The sequence below is a fragment of the Mauremys mutica genome, chromosome 1 (genome assembly GCF_020497125.1).
Source record: "Mauremys mutica isolate MM-2020 ecotype Southern chromosome 1, ASM2049712v1, whole genome shotgun sequence".
NCBI lineage: Eukaryota > Metazoa > Chordata > Testudines > Geoemydidae > Mauremys > Mauremys mutica.
This window is the reverse complement of record NC_059072.1, coordinates 229,276,049-229,293,317: the sequence shown is the minus strand read 5'-3', so window position 1 is coordinate 229,293,317 and position 17,269 is coordinate 229,276,049. Positions and strand designations below refer to the sequence as shown.

The following is a 17,269-nucleotide window of genomic DNA, read 5'->3' as shown; positions in this document are numbered from 1 at the left end:
CTTCAGCAGAAGTGCACCTGGTTATATCAAGAACAAATCTGGCCCATTATGGTCAGAGCAATATGCTTCTCAACTGCAAAAAAAGAAAGCTTCTGAGTGTGTTGTTAAAACATTGAGGATTGTGTAAAATGTCTGTGGAAAGGAATGTGAGTGGTTTACTTTTCTCACATGAAGCAGCAAAAATCAGGTAAGCAATGAGTATCAAGTAAGAAGGAACTTTGGAAGAAGAATGTGCCCTCAAGATAAGACTATGAATCAGGGACCATGTTGCTCCCCAAAGTGCAGTCTAATGGAAACCTCAGGTGAAATCTTGGCCTCACTGAAGTAAATGGCAAACTACCATTGACCTTACGGGTTCATTCCTGAGTCAAGATTTCATTCCTGATCTTTAGTGTAAAAGAAATAAAAGATACAAGATTAAAATAAAAATTAAAACCCCAGAACCAACATTCTCACTTTTGCTTGGAAAAGGGGAGATATGGTTGCTAAACTATTTTTCCCGAGAAGAGGTTGTTTCTTTGGGGAAGATATAAACCAGGAGGATGGGGGTAGCATTTTTTAAAAATTATTTTGGATCTGCAGAAGATTTTTAGGCAACAAGTCTCAATGTAGTTCAGGAAATCAGATGCGACACCAGCTAGGAAATGACTTATAGGGGAAAATTAGCCATTATTAGGCTGAATAGTATTTTCCATCAAACGTGGGGTGCTTAACATTTCACCTAGTGTTCAGTTACTTTCTATAACAAATGGATTCAGGAGTGTTGTAAGAATACTCAGCTGCAATGCAATATGATCCTTTCATATTGATAGAATGTGTAGTTAACTAAGATGGACTCTAGAGAATTGTGGCTGTTACATCACTATGTTGGGTAACATTTTCCCAAACAGCCTTGGACTTTCAGAGGAACAGAAAGAAAAATAAGTTTCTGATCTCAGAGATCGTATTTCACACAATGGGCAGTAACCACTTGCCAATTTATTCAGGCCAAAAATTTCAATCTAGGTGCCTAAAGTTATGCCTCTAAGTCCATGTTTAAGAACCTAAATAAAAGCGGTTCCATTTTCAGAGATGCTGAGCAGTGAGTTACGACTTTGATGGAACGTGAGAGTGCTCAGCACTTCTGAAAATCAGGCCACTAATTTAGGTGTCTACCTATAGGCACCCACATTTGAGCAATGTAGCTTTAGTTTTTAAGACTGAACTGAATCTTTTAGCAAAGGGAACAAAACAAGATACAAACACCAGAAACTGATACCTTATAGGCCATATCTGTGCATGTCTTTCACAGAGGTTATGATAGGATTTTGTTGTAACTTACTCTCTAAAAATGCCTTCTGAGTGAGTCATCTGAATACGGTCTATAGAATCTGTAGCCAATCATCATGCAAGAGGTTTCTGGACCTTCACCACATGGAGAGAAAAAACACAAAAGAGGGAGCACATCAGTACAAATGAGCAAGCTATAAAGGTAAAAATGTATCATGCCAATTAGAATAGCCACCAATAAGCCCACACACATAGAGGCAGCAGCAACCGTGAGAAGATGAAACATAATCAGCTGCTTTATGGAGAAATACTTTCACAAGGACAAACAGATCTTTGACAGTGTTTCCATTGTGTGAGCACAAACAGGTTATTTTGGGGTATCAGATGTGGAGGTCATCACTTTGTGTGTTAAACTTATATTGTGTCCAGTCATGATAATTTTTAATGCATTTATAAACAAAAAGTCTTTTAGCATTTCCCCCCCAATCTTCAAAGCATTTTTCAAACATTAACAAATCAATCTTTAGGACGTCTTTATGTTGTTTTGCATTGTTCCCGTTTTACTGATGGGAAAGATGAATTATGGAGATTAAGACCAAATTTTTCCATGAGGTCCATTTTTCTTACAACCCAGGGCATGAGGTTGCCACCTGTTCGGCTTCCACCCAGACAGTCTGGGTTTCAGCTTGTGTGTTCAGGTGCCATTTGACAAGCCTGATGTCCGTTGTTTTGGACCTGTGGAAAAGGTTGCAACCCTAAGCGGAAGGAAAGAGGCAGTGCAGCAACAGCAGCTACCGTCTCCAGGGCCAGACTTCTTGTGCGACTCGTGGCTCTGTGCAGCCTGCAAGTGGCGGGCAAAGCGGCCTCAGCTATGCTGGTGCAGACCCTGCAAGTGATGGAGGGGAGGGGGCTTGGGAACAGACAGAGCAGGAGCGGGGCTTCGGGGGAACAGGCGGGGCATGGAGTGGGGCATCAGGGGTCCAGTTACCAGCCATTAGAAAGGTGACAACCCTAGGCATGATTCTTCCTCGTAGTCAAATTTACTCTTGTGAAAAGTGAATGCAAATAGGGTGTCAAATGCTACCACCAGTGAAAGAATAATTCTGACTTGGTGGTATTTTACTCCCACTTCGCACAGGTGCAAATGACTGCACAAGGTGTAAGGCAGGGGAGAATCAGGTCTACAAGGTTCCATGTGTGCTCTTCAACTCAAGAGGCTGAAGTGATAGAACATGGTATTATTTGAGAAATATTATGAAGGCATGTAATTAAGGACTGCAGCATAATATACAAATGAAAGGGGTCAGAATTAGTGTTGCCCATGTAATCTCAACATTGGTATTTTTTCACATCTGAGCCCTTAACTGTGAAAGCTTCCACAATCTGGTTTTTGGAATGTCCCAGATTCTTTTACAAACAAAAAAGGTGGAACAACAAGAATTATTGTAATAAAAGACTTCAAAACTCCACTGAATTGCCTGTGAGTGGAGTTAGTTGGCTAAACATGATGCAACAGCCTGTCCCATGAAAGCTGGGAGATCTGTAGGAGGGAACCTCTTTCCTGCACACCTCGTAAGTCTGCAGATCAGAGCTCCTCTCCTCCAAAACTGAGATGCATCACTCCTGTGGTGCATCATGTGTGGGGCTCCCTCCTGCGAAACTCATGAGGAGTCAGATCAACCCCTCCCATAAAAACCTGAGAGAGAAATTAAGGGAGAGGAAATCTCCTCCCAGATTTCCCCACATTATTTCATCTGGAGATGAGGGGGAAACAGAGAAAAAGATAGGGTTGCCCCCCCCGGAACGTGTCATGAAACCTGCCTTTAAACTCCACAGATCCACTGTAATTCCACTTTAATTGTCCGCTGGCAGCCTACGCTCTCACTCCCAGGCATTTCAGATCTATTTCTCCTGGGCCTACTTCTCCTGTACAGAAGATCCCCTTCACAGAGAGGGCTCCACAAAAAGATATACATCCCAAGAGTGTATTCCCTGGCAAGCTCTTCGGGAGCAGAGAAGTGTGAGGGGATGTACCTTCCACCCCAATCCCACATGGATCCCTGAGCTAGCAAAATAGCTGCTGATGTTGCCGGGGCAGCAGAATCTCCCATTCATATGGGAAGAGAGTAGGGTGGCCAGATGTTAAGGTGAAAATATTGGGACAGCCGCGTGGGGGGGGGGGGGGAGGTTTTTTTTTTTTTTTTTTAACATTCACCCGTCCGGGAGTTTGGCGGCAATTCGGCGGAGAGCCCTTCAGTTGCGGATAGTCTTCAGCGGTATTTCAGTGGCAAGTAATAAACCTTGCCGCCAAAGACAGAAGCATCCGCCGACGAAATACCACTGAAGACCATCCGCGACTGAAGGACTCTCTGCCAAATTGCCGCCGAAGACCAGGAAACAAAATATTGGGACAAATGGCATCCCGACCGTACTCTGGTCGGGACGCGGGACAAACTCCTCAAAATCGGGACAGTCCGGGACGCCTGGTCACCCTAGAAGAGAGAGCTCTCTACATGGATCTGGAAGGAAAGATACCTTTCCCGCAAAAAGCACAGCAGCCCTCTTCACCCACTTTGCACCTTACCAGATAGGCCGTGAGCAGGCCAAGGGTTCCTGAGAGGCCCTCATCTGCACCCATATGCACTTTTCACAACATATCTAAGATAAAGCTGCACCAGGGCAAGGTGCAGCCTTCCCTAGCAAACAGAGAAAGCAAGAGAAGGTTTACCACCCCTGGGCATTGAATAAAGTGTTATACAGCTGGGGCGGGATGTAAAAACAAATGATTTTTATCACAGAGTTTTTATGAGAAGATAAAAGTTTATTCTGTCAACCAAGAGAGATCCTAACAAAAACACTAATTCCTGATATTTCATAGTCGATCGCTAACATACATACCATGACAAAATTAAAGTACACCAAATGCAGGATTACATTTCACAACCCCAGCTTATTTTTTTCCCTGTGTACAAGCTTGTTAGTTCAATTACATCGGTAATGAGTCTTGGAGTCTGGAAGCTTTTAATTTTAAGGAGTTCAGTCTTACCACTTCATGTTATGCATGTTATATTCAGTTAGAATGAAAAATGAAGTACTTTTGAAGCTGTAACACCAAGTGATAAGAACAAGGACATTCAAAGTTAAATCTGAAATTTGCTCTGGTCTACCAGGATATAGCAAGGGCAGAGAGATTAATGTGGTTTAATATATGCCACACATGCTACAACGGCTAGACCAGTGGTCCCCAACCTTTTTGGCTGGCGGGCGCCAGCCGAAGGACCACTGCGGCGGTGGAGCACCCGCCGAAATGCTGCCGAATTGCGGCGGCGACACCTCTCGATGACGCTGCTTGCTGTCGACAAGCGACGTCATCGAGAGGCGTCCCCGCTGAAATTCGGGAGCGACGCCTCTCGATGATGTCTCCTGTTGACGGCAAGCAGCGTCAGCGAGAGGCCCCCCTGCCGAAATTCGGGGGCGACGCCTCTCGATGACATCACTTGTCGGCGACAAGCGACGTCATCGAGAGGCGTCCCTGCCGAAATTCGGGAGCGACGCCTCTCGATGACGTCACTTGTCGACGGCAAGCAGCGTCAGCGAGAGGCGCCCCTGCCAAAATTCGGGGGGCGACGCCTCTCGATGACGTCACTTGTCGGGTGACAAGCGACGTCATCGAGAGGCGTCCCTGCCGAAATTCGGGAGTGACGCCTCTCGATGACGTCACTTGTCGACGGCAAGCAGCGTCTGCGAGAGGCGCCCCTGCCGAAATTCGGGGGCGACGCCTCTCGATGACATCACTTGTCGGCGACAAGTGTCGTCATCGAGAGGCGTCCCCACTGAAATGCCGCTGAAATTCGGCGGCATTTCGGCGGGTGCCCTCCCGGGGGCCAGGACGCGGGCGCATTAAGATGCCCCCATGGGCGCCATGGCGCCCATGGGCACCGCGTTGGGGACCGCTGGGCTAGACCATATAGGCAAGTACAGGACATAGCTAGAGCAAATTAAACGGTTGGAACTTCAGCCTCAGCCTTCTCTACCCCAAAAACGGGTCACCCATGTTTATGACAGGTAAGTCACTAATATGTTTCTTTGGAACCACTTATAATGTAGCATGGAAATACTGCATATTACGGAGAGGCCATTTAATCATCATATTCTTTACACAACTCTTTCTACAGAAAAATGTCTGAAGATTTGTTTTGGTGCAAACTAAGTATACAATAGTGACACACAGCTGCTTTTCAGAAGGATTTTCACGATTACATATCCAGAGTACTCACTTTTCAACATTAAGGGCTCAATTCTGTCTCCTTTATTCATAGTGAGTATTGCTTACTCATTGAGTTCACAAATCAATGAAATTATTAGTTGAGTAAGACACTACTCAGTGTGAGTGAAGGGTGACAGAACTGGAACCTAATCCTCTCCGCTGGTTTAATTTTCCTTTTTTTTACGTATCAAATCAATTAGACATTTTTGCTACCATGCCAAACAATTGTATAATAAAAATGGCCAACATTTCTTTTTTAATGTTTTCATATAAGTTTGCTTCTGGATTGAAATTCTGCCTGCCAAGTTTCAGAGTGGAATAAAAAATTCCTGCCTTATTATAAAGCTTTTAAAGAGCTTTCAAATGGCCGTGCTATAGTAATTTAGTATTTTGTACCTTGGCCAATTGACTGCAGGATCCCCAAATCAAGGATGAGGGTTCAGAATTCACAACACTTCAAGCTGTACTGTATTAAAATGGATCTCAAGGCTACTACATTAAAAATAATAAATAAGTGGATCATTTGTAGAGATTTTTGTGTTGCTGAACAGTCTTCCCAGCTCACTAAGCGCAAACAAATGCTATTTCATTTCCTGCAAGCATGGTCAAGGCAGACCAACATTAAATTAGTGAAAATATATATTTTAAAAAGAAGTAAAATTTCACTATCCCTACAGTACAAATCAATACTTTAGCATTTCCCTGTGGAGATGCTATAGGTTCTGAAAACTCTGGTAGACAGATTAAAAAGAAGAGGGGGAGTGTGCTTGGCAGGAGGGGAAAGGAGAACAAGTGATGACCCCTGATTCATTCACTGAGCTGTGTAGCCTGATTGGGCACCCACAGCTGCAGCGCTCGACTGCTAGTACGCTCACAGTTTCAGGGGGATAACAGGCCAGTACTTGGGCTGCTTTTTATCACAGTTCCTATCAAAGGTAAGTTGCATGGCAGTCTCCATGGCTTGGATTTTGGCAGCACCCACACCATAGAGTTTCTTCATTTCAGCCATACGTCTCTCCCCGGGTCTTTCTGCAGGGGGTTGTACCGAACGTCGTGTTGTTAGGTGCAGGTCATGATCAGCTTCGACATACATGTCCTGGTGCTCGGCTTCAAGCTGCTGCTGCTTTCCTAGGCAAAAAAGAACCGCAGGAGACTTAATATTTTATTAGGATACCACCCAGTCATGCTTTAGCTCTGCTGAAATCTCATCAGTTTGTTATTTTGTAAGTGAATACAGAGTCAAATGCACGCGGGGCCCACAGTTAGACCTGAAGCACACACTCACTCAAAGTGTGGCTTATTGTTATATTCACAAAGCAAATTTCACATGACATATCATGCTGCGTGATGTAAGAACACCACCGAATCGCATAACTAAAAATTAAAAAGAGAACAAAGTAGCCTGACTTGAATCTTGAAGTTGTTGAGAATCTTGCATTTATAAAAAACACAACTGAATCAGCTTTGTCTCATCTCTCCCTTACACATTCACTGTCCCGTCAAGGTGGAAGACCCAATGCTGGAAGTAATTACTTTGCAGCTGTGATGAGATGATACACAAAAGAGCGTAACTTTAGTTGAACCATAGCCAATTGTATCCAGTTACAGTTTCTACATGAAAAGAAGGAACAAGCCAGTATGTCATGCAAGTGCCAGCCATCAAGCGTATTGCGGGAAATACAGCTGTCAGTGCCATGTTTACACTCTTGCACCAAGTTCATTCCTTGAGTTTTACAAAGCGCACATAGACAATATTCTCATTATTTTCTGTTTTAAAAACCCAGCAGCATATCAAAGTATTGAAGTGAAGTTACAGTAATTCAGACAGGTAAAACAGTTCTATTTGTCCTTGGAAATAAATTAAAACTCATCTGGAAGTAATATCTGGATGATTCCCCATCCCCAGCTCAGCTCCATACAGTCAACTACAGGCTAATTGAAAAACCATCACTTCGGCAAGAAGATTAATTATGTTGTTAAAACAACAGGTCCAACATTGTGGGATGACTCCTAGAAGATATACTCTGCTAGGTGCTGAATATTTCCAACAACCATTGCAAACAACAACACACAGGGGTGCTGGAACAATTTGTATAGTGAGGGTGCCGAGAGCCATTGAACCAAACTGTAAACTCTGTATATAATGGAAACCACTTCATGCCAGAGGGTGCTGCAGCACCCCCAGCACCACTAGTTCCAACACCTAAGATGAGAGATGAGTACTCAACATCTTTCACAACAGGGGTCCTAGTTAATAACTTATTTTGGTTTACTCATTATGGAAAGAAAATACAAGAAATGTGTTTTTGTTTTGGTATTTAAAACAACAAAAGTGCTTACAGGTCAAAATGTATTAAACACACACAAGATTCAGTCTGTGGAGTTATGGAGAATGCATTTTTATCAACACTAACCCTGAGATTTATCTCTAGTGAAACACAGAACATCTGCAAACCTGAAACCAAAGCTAAGTATCTTGATATATCTCTCTTGGAACATCTGCAGTTTATTTTTATGCTGGAAAGTAGTGTGTAGAGCAGCCAACTGACAGTCTGTCAGCCTCACTAAACACATCATTCCTCATACACAGAAAATAGATATTTTAAACAGTATAATATGAAACTTCAACTCTGGCGTCTGTTTCTTTGCTGGAGAGACAGAAAGCTCTGCCTTGCCATTTAAAGGTTACTGTATTTGTCCATATTTCTGTGGCAGATGTAGAGGGGGAGTTTGTGGGACTATGAGCACACCCATTCTATCTAGATGCTCCCTTTACTATTATTTTGTTTTAAAAGGCATGTCTCCAAAGGGAAGAACATTCTTCTGCCAATATCCCTGAGGAAACACACAGATGAGGGTCCATATGGAAACCTATAAGGCAGGGGTCAGCAACCTTAGGCACGCGGCCCATCAGGGTAATTCGCTGGCGGGCCGCGAGACATTTTGTTTATGTTGTGTCAAGTATCAGGAGGTAGCCGTGTTAGTCTGTATCCACAAAAACAACAAGGAGTCCGATGGCACCTTAAAGACTAACAGATTTATTTGGGCATTAGCTTTTGTGGGTAAAAAAACTCACTTCTTCAGAAAGCTTATGCCCAAATTAATCTGTTAGTTTTTAAGGTGCCATAAGACCATAAGAACATAAGAACATAAGAAAGGCCGTACCGGGTCAGACCAAAGGTCCATCTAGCCCAGTATCTGTCTACCGACAGTGGCCAATGCCAGGTGCCCCTGAGGGAGTGAACCTAACAGGCAATGATCAAGTGATCTCTCTCCTGCCATCCATCTCCATCCTCTGACGAACAGAGGCTAGGGACACCATTCTTACCCATCCTGGCTAATAGCCATTTATGGACTTAGCCACCATGAATTTATCCAGTCCCCTTTTAAACATTGTTATAGTCCTAGCCTTCACAACCTCCTCAGGTAAGGAGTTCCACAAGTTGACTGTGCGCTGCGTGAAGAAGAACTTCCTTTTATTTGTTTTAAACCTGCTGCCTATTAATTTCATTTGGTGACCCCTAGTTCTTGTATTATGGGAATAAGTAAATAACTTTTCCTTATCCACTTTCTCAACATCACTCATGATTTTATATACCTCTATCATGTCCCCCCTTAGTCTTCTCTTTTCCAAACTGAAGAGTCCTAGCCTCTTTAATCTTTCCTCATATGGGACCCTCTCTAAACCCCTAATCATTTTAGTTGCTCTTTTCTGAACCTTTTCTAGTGCTAGAATATCTTTTTTGAGGTGAGGAGACCACATCTGTACACAGTATTCGAGATGTGGGCGTACCATGGATTTATATAAGGGCAATAATATATTCTCTGTCTTATTCTCTATCCCCTTTTTAATGATTCCTAACATCCTGTTTGCTTTTTTGACTGCCTCTGCACACTGCGTGGACATCTTTAGAGAACTATCCACGATTAACTCCAAGATCTTTTTCCTGACTCGTTGTAGTTAAATTAGCCCCCATCATGTTGTATGTATAGTTGGGGTTATTTTTTCCAATGTGCATTACTTTACATTTATCCACATTAAATTTCATTTGCCATTTTGTTGCCCAATCACTTAGTTTTGTGAGATCTTTTTGAAGTTCTTCACAATCTGCTTTGGTCTTAACTATCTTGAGTAGTTTAGTATCATCTGCAAACTTTGCCACCTCACTGTTTACCCCTTTCTCCAGATCATTTATGAATAAATTGAATAGGATTGGTCCGAGGACTGACCCTTGGGGAACACCACTAGTTACCCCTCTCCATTCTGAGAATTTACCATTAATTCCTACCCTTTGTTCCCTGTCCTTTAACCAGTTCTCAATCCATGAAAGGACCTTTCCTTTTATCCCATGACAGCTTAATTTACGTAAGAGCCTTTGGTGAGGGACCTTGTCAAAGGCTTTCTGGAAATCTAAGTACACTATGTCCACCGGATCCCCCTTGTCCACATGTTTGTTGACCCCTTCAAAGAACTCTAATAGATTAGTAAGACACGATTTCCCTTTACAGAAACCATGTTGACTATTGCTCAAGAGTTTATGTTTTTCTATGTGTCTGACAATTTTATTCTTTACTATTGTTTCAACTAATTTGCCCGGTACCGACGTTAGACTTACCGCTCTGTAATTGCCGGGATCACCCCTAGAGCCCTTTTTAAATATTGGCGTTACATTAGCTAACTTCCAGTCATTGGGTACCGAAGCCGATTTAAAGGACAGGTTACAAACCTTAGTTAATAGTTCCGCAACTTCACATTTGAGTTCTTTCAGAACTCTTGGGTGAATGCCATCTGGTCCCAGTGACTTGTTAATGTTGAGTTTATCAATTAATTCCAAAACCTCCTCTAGTGACACTTCAATCTGTGACAGTTCCTCAGATTTGTCACCTACAAAAGCCAGCTCAGGTTTGGGAATCTCCCTAACATCCTCAGCCGTGAAGACTGAAGCAAAGAATCCATTTAGTTTCTCCGCAATGACTTTATCATCTTTAAGCGCTCCTTTTGAATTTTGATCATCAAGGGGCCCCACTGGTTGTTTAGCAGGCTTCCTGCTTCTGATGTACTTAAAAAACATTTTGTTATTACCTTTGGAGTTTTTGGCTAGCCGTTCTTCAAACTCCTCTTTGGCTTTTCTTATTACACTCCTGCACTTAAGTTGGCAGTGTTTGTGCTCCTTTCTATTTGCCTCACTAGGATTTGACTTCCACTTTTTAAAGGAAGTCTTTTTATCTCTCACTGCTTCTTTTACATGGTTGTTAAGCCACGGTGGCTCTTTTTTAGTTCTTTTACTGTTTTTCTTAATTTGGGGTATATATTGAAGTTGGGCCTCTATTATGGTGTCTTTAAAAAGGGCCCACGCAACTTGCAGGGATTTCACTTTAGTCACTGTACCTTTTAACTTTTGTCTAACTAACCCCCTCATTTTTGTATAGTTCCCCCTTTTGAAATTAAAGGCCACAGTGTTGGGCAGTTGAGATGTTCTTCCCACCACAGGGATGTTGAATGCTATTGTATTATGGTCACTATTTCCAAGCGGTCCTGCTATAGTTACCTCTTGGACCAGCTCCTGCGCTCCACTCAGGATTAAATCTAGAGTCGCCTCTCCCCTTGTGGGTTCCCGTACCAGCTGCTCCATGAAGCAGTCATTTAAAGTATCGAGAAATTTTATCTCTGCATTTCGTCCTGAAGTGAAATGTTCCCAGTCAATATGGGGATAATTGAAATCCCCCACTATTATTGGGTTCTTAATTTTGATAGCCTCTCTAATTTCCCTTAGCATTTCATCATCACTATTACTGTCCTGGTCAGGTGGTCGATAATAGATCCCTACTGTTATATTTTTACTAGAGCATGAAATTTCTATCCATAGAGACTCTATGGAACCTGTGGATTCGCTTAAGATTTTAACTTCATTTGAATCTACACTTTCTTTAACATATAGTGCCACTCCTCCCCCTGCACGGCCTGTTCTGTCCTTCCGATATATTTTGTACTCCGGAATGATTGTGTCCCATTGATTGCTCTCAGTCCACCAGGTTTCTGTGATGCCTATTATATCTATATCCTCCTTTATCACAAGGCACTCTAGTTCACCCATCTTATTATTTAGACTTCTGGCATTTGTGTACAAGCACTTTAAAAACTTGTCCCTGTTTATTAGCCTGCCTTTTTCTGATGTGCCAGATTCTTTTTTATGTGACTGTTTATCATCTGATCCGGCCCTTACATTATACTTCTCATTCCTCTGCTCCTGACTATAACCTGGAGATTCTCTATCATCAGACTCTCCCCTAAGAGAAGTCTGTGTCCGATCCACACGCTCCTCTGCAGCAGTCGGCTTTCCCCCATCTCCTAGTTTAAAAACTGCTCTACAACCTTTTTAATGTTTAATGCCACCGGACTCCTTGTTGTTTTTGTTTACATTGACTGTCCACAGGCTGTTGCCTGCAGCCCACGCTGCTTTCCACAACTTCCATTGGCCGGGAACGGCGAACTGCGGTCACTGGGAGCTGTGGGGGGCCATGCCTGTGGACAGTCAACAGAAACAAAATGTCTTGCAGCCACCAGCTGATTATCCTGATGGGCTGCGTGCTGATGGTTGTTGACCCCTGCTATAAGGAATAATCTTAGATCCTAATCCCAAAATAAATCAATGCACTGCTACAGTATATGTTTTATTTTGTATTTATAAATGTACACTGCTACCTCGATATAACACAAATTCAGATAGAACGCGGTAAAGCTGTCCAGGGGGCGGCTGCGCACTCCGGTGCATCAAAGCAAGTTCAATATAACACGGTTTCACCTATAACGCGGTAAGATTTTTTTGGCTCCCAAAGACAGCATTATATCGAGGTAGAGGTGTATGTCCCTTGATTTTTGAATGGAGGTTTACCAACCTATTTATCATCCCATAGCTCTGGTGAAGAGATTCCCCAAATCACTACATCATATAGTTTCAGATATTTAAAGCCCAGAGCCAATGCTGTTTAATACTCTGCAGAAGGAGGTCGGACTCAGAGGACATGCAAAGGGACACACAGCTTTTCACTTCTACGACACTTGTTCAACTTCAGCCCAAGACACTAGTGCTAAAAGGTATTACTAGCAGAGGTGTTTGGGGCCTATGTGAAGTGTGTTTGCAGTCTGAAACCAGTTATTTGTGGTCACAAAAGCTACCATCATAATGGCCACTAACTACTACAGTTGTTGGAAATCTTGGGAAAAAGGCCAAGGAAGGAATGGGTATATAAACTGAAACATCTATAGCAGTAGTCTCTCCAGCAGAGTGGGGAAGTCTGACTTGCATTGCTCAGACTGCACTTGCTCTGTGGAAAAATGGCAGACTTTGTTCTCAGTAGGTATCAGTCTGGCTCTTTTCACAGGCACAAAGTTAAAAAGAACCTGTGCAAGAAATGTGCAATTATCCTTGGATCAAAACGTTTGAAAATAAATAACTAGTAATGTACTGAATTTAAGAAAATGTTATAAACTGCATGCTGTTATAATGTATATAGGGCAAAGCAAAGAATCCAGCGCTCATCTGAAGCAAACACCAAAGTTAATCTATACATAAAGTAGCACAGGGTTTCTCAAACAGGGGTCGCCGCTTGTGCAGAGAAAGCCCTTGGAGGGCCAGGCCGGTGTGTTTACCTGCCCCGTCTGCAGGTCCGGCCGATCACGGCTCCCACTGGCCGCGGATCGCTGCTCTGGGCCAATGGGAGCTGCTGGAAGAAGCGCAGGCCGAGGGATTTACTGGCCGCTGCTTCCAGCAGCTCCGATTGGCCCGGAGCAGCGATCCGCGGCCAGTGGGAGCCGTGATCGGCCGAACCTGTGGACGGAGCAGGTAAACACACCGGCCCGGCCCGCCAGGGGCTTTCCCTACACAAGTAGCGACCCCTGTTTGAGAAACCCTGAACTAGCAGGACTCAGTAGGAAAGTTATTCTCAACCTAGAGTACTAGAATCCCCCCGCACTCCCAAATCAGAGCCTCATGGCCAAAGGGACTGGAGCAAGGAATACCTTTGTTGGTGCCATTAGGCATATTCCTAGGTAATTCAGGAAGATGGAAAACCACAGTATTAATGAAGTCTTTCTGTACTAGGCCTGAATTGAACCAAAGTTATTTTATGTTGGGCTAGGAGTCCCTTCATGTTAAATTCTAGTTGAATTCCTAAGTCAGCATTTAGAATGGAATGTGTAACTGCTCCTTATCAGTGGAACACGGACAGCAGAAGATAGTAAATAGGGGCCCTACTTGTGTTTTGTTTAGAGAGGAGAGACAGGGTAATAAATTCAGAAGTAAACCAAGGTAACAGCCTTGAAAAGTTACGAGATGAATTGTCTGCTGTCAAGGATGATTTAATTGTTAACTATACAAAGTGCCTATTATATGGGAGGGGACTAGAAGGGAGAAGGGGGGTAAGTGGGCAATGGGGGGTAATGAGGATGCCTTGTTGAAATCATGTATAAGAAGACACACACAGCTTGCATCTGTGTGCAGGATCTGAGATTGTAATATCTCCCTGGCACCTTACTTGAGCTCAAATAAACTTTTTCTGCATTCTCCACCCTGGTGTGATAATTAGTGCGACGCACACCGGGCAACGAACCACTGTTTGCTGCCTCAGGCCTTTTTGGGCCGGCAACAGTCTTGGCGTCCCTGGGTGGGCTCGAGGCAAAATTATGCCTTGCCCGGACTCCTCCAATGGCCGGTGGACGACAGTCACAGCCGATGCCAGCGCGCACCGGTGCTTTTACCGGGGGCCTCGGCAGGGACGTGTCAGACCGACCTTGGAAGGCACAACGGTGCAACGCACTCAGATAGTGGAGAAGCAGCTGCGGGCGACGGTGAGGAACCGGTCCTGTGGAAAAGGTAGGAACAGTTCAGTGCTGTTAACCTTTTGTTTGCCTGTTAAGACCTGGGGACGCCCAGTGTCTTCCCATAGGTATGGGGCAGGGATGGAGTACAGGCAGGGCATGGTGTATGCCCCCAGAATGCATTCTAGCAAATTGGAAAGTGTTTGGTTTGGATCCAATGATTAAGGGTAAACTAAAAAGGTTCTGTACAGTTGACTGGCCTCAATATCAACTAGAGAGCCAGGAAAGGTGGCCACCAGAAGGATCACTTAATTACAACATGATCCTTCAATTACTTTTGTTTTGTTAGCAAATGGGTAGCTTTTGAAACTGTTTGTATAAAGAGCTCTTGTAAAAATCCCCCACCATATGCCCCAGAGCTGCACTGGGAGGAGGATTGTCCGTGGGAATAATGGTCTTGGTGTGTGTGTGTGTGTGTATACCAGTGTGAGTGTCTGTTGCTGGAAGACGCCCAGATTAACCTGTGAAGCAAATGCTAATGATCAGGAGTAGTCTAACGCAAGCCCAGTAACTAGTGGATCTTTAGGAGATCCGACCCACGGTGGGCTGACTCAGCCTGGCATCGTCCGGCGAGGAAGCTGCCTGGGTCTAGGAATGTGTGAACCTATCTTCCCTCCCCCCCCTTCCTTTCCGTGTGGGCTACTGACAGTCTGATCATCTCATTGAATGCAATTAGAGTATACGGCGTTGTGTCTCCCAGAGACTAGCCGACGCTCTTTGCTGAAAGGAGATGTAGAAGAGTCAGTCATCCTCGTTAATCTCTCCTGTGTGAGTGTCCTGTAGGGAGAGATTCTTAGTTTATGAGCCGCTAGCGCGGACAGGGCCCCCCTCTTTGTGTGTGTAAGTGGAAAAGGGGGGAAGGGACAGTCTAAACGTTCTACCTCACCCCCTAAGGGTACCCCAGCATAGTACATGTACGTACATTATGGTCCTGAAACCTGCAGGTATTTAGAGAATTGGAATCTTTACACGCGTAAAAATCCATCTAAACAATGTCCATTAGAAGGTACCTTCAATCTAGATAAGATCATATATCTCAGAGGAGCTTTTAATTACCAAAGGAAAAGCCTCTGACACGGTGTGAGCAATTCGTCTAGGAATGGGTTAATTTGAAACTCTGCTAAGGCCAGAGATAAAGAGAGAGCTGCTCTGCGTGTTAGGTCAGACTATGTTAAGTATAAAGAAAAATTTTTAGCCCCAGCTGGCTGTGGGAAAATATAGACAGAGGTAAATTAAAGGTAATCTAAGTTACAGAACTGAGATTGCATTTGCAAAGCTTAACTGTTCAGTGAGATTTAACAGTCTTTGCAATCCCAGAGCTGGTATGGCTTGGTGACCTGAACTGGGATCTCTGAAAGAGACACTGCAGGAGATTCCAGGGTGTAAAAGAACAGCTCTCCCAAGAGTGGAAGCATGTTGGAAATACTGGATAAGCTGTATACAGAATAATCTCCCGTCCACCTATTCCCCTTTTCTGAATGTTATATACAGACGTGGTCAGTCTGGATATGTGTGAGTATTAAAGTGGCTTAAGGCTTGGGGAAGCTTTGGGGTTTGGTTATATGGTGTGTTTTGTCCTCCCCCAACGTCCTGCAGTAGATAAATTGGTAACAGATTTGTTACAGTTTGGTGAGTAATTGAGAATGGGGGAGCCCTATAGAATTTACACCATCTATTTGTTTTACCTTTGTTATGTTGTGTTTCTTTTGTTTGGAACTGTTGGTGTTATATATTGAGGATTGCATGATTAAAGGTGAACCTACTCTCAGCTGCAGTAAGTCTGAGAACTAGAAAGGGGTTCTACCCCCAGTTGCAGCAGGACTGGGCAATAGAGTAGTTGGAGAAAAAGAACAAATATGTACTTGATAACTAGAATTGAGCAATTAAGAGCATAGATCATGACCCAGACAGCAACTCAAACCTGCACCCAGGGCAAGTTGCAGGCTTTGAGACAGGATTTCCAGTTAGAAAAGGAAGCCCTGGTTAAGCAAGTACCAGTCCTTCAGGGACTTGCCAAAATTTAACTATTTGTGCTCAGCATACACCGTAATAGTAGTGTGTTTGCTACAAGGGGAGATTAAATAATTAAACACCAGTGGGCCATGTGTTTTGCCCAGGTGGCAAGCCTCACAAGGGAAGACTTAGGTAGTCTTGTGAGTTAAAATGTTTTAGGGAAAAAGACCAGAAGGGTGGGGGCTAGTTGAGAAGCCAACCCCCCCCTTAGTTAAAACTGGCAGTGGAGCAAATTGGTGTCTAGGGAAAGAACGGTTCAGCTAAAAAAAGAAGGATCGGGCCCAGGCAGGCAAACAACAGACGGAGAGATTGGAAAACGGGTTGGAAACTTTTGAGGGTCTAGTGGAAGAAAGGAGTAAATAGGTATAAACATGGGGATTTCAAATACCCAGGAGGATACTTGGAATAGTGATTTAAGTTGAGAAAAATGGTTGTTGAAGAAAACAAGTGAGTGATTTAAGGCAGTGTGAAAAGTTAACTCCGTAGTTGCTGGAGGGAACAGCAGTTGAACTTTGTAAAAATGCTAAAGAGAAAAATTCTTGATGTTTGTTTTTGAAATGTTTGTAAATAAATTCAGGCAAAGAAATTTTTAGATTGCAATCATTTGGTTATAACCCATTTAGTTGAATTATCTAAAAAATGTTTATATAGTGCTATGTAATTGAAATCTTATTAGGTTCTAAAGGCACTATAAGTGATGATGTTTTCTTTCAGTGTTTAAAAGCAGGAGTTAAAAGTACAAAGCAAGTCAGGAAGCATCTGTATTGATGCAAGTTATCTAACTGATAAAGTAGAAGTCACTGAGACCAAAGCTGCCTATGAAACATATATATGAAAATATG

At 43.4% G+C, this 17,269-nt stretch overlaps 1 protein-coding gene across 1 annotated transcript in view; it reads right to left on the bottom strand.

The window, feature by feature from the left end:
• Window positions 1-4,076: 4,076 nt before the first annotated feature.
• The window catches only part of GEMIN8 (gem nuclear organelle associated protein 8), a 47,452-nt gene continuing 34,259 nt past the window's right edge, over window positions 4,077-17,269 (bottom strand). Inside the window, exon 4 of the mRNA XM_045029087.1 lies at window positions 4,077-6,664. Coding sequence (XP_044885022.1) covers window positions 6,408-6,664 — 257 coding nt within the window. The 3' untranslated portion in view covers window positions 4,077-6,407. The remainder of the gene's footprint in view (window positions 6,665-17,269) is intronic.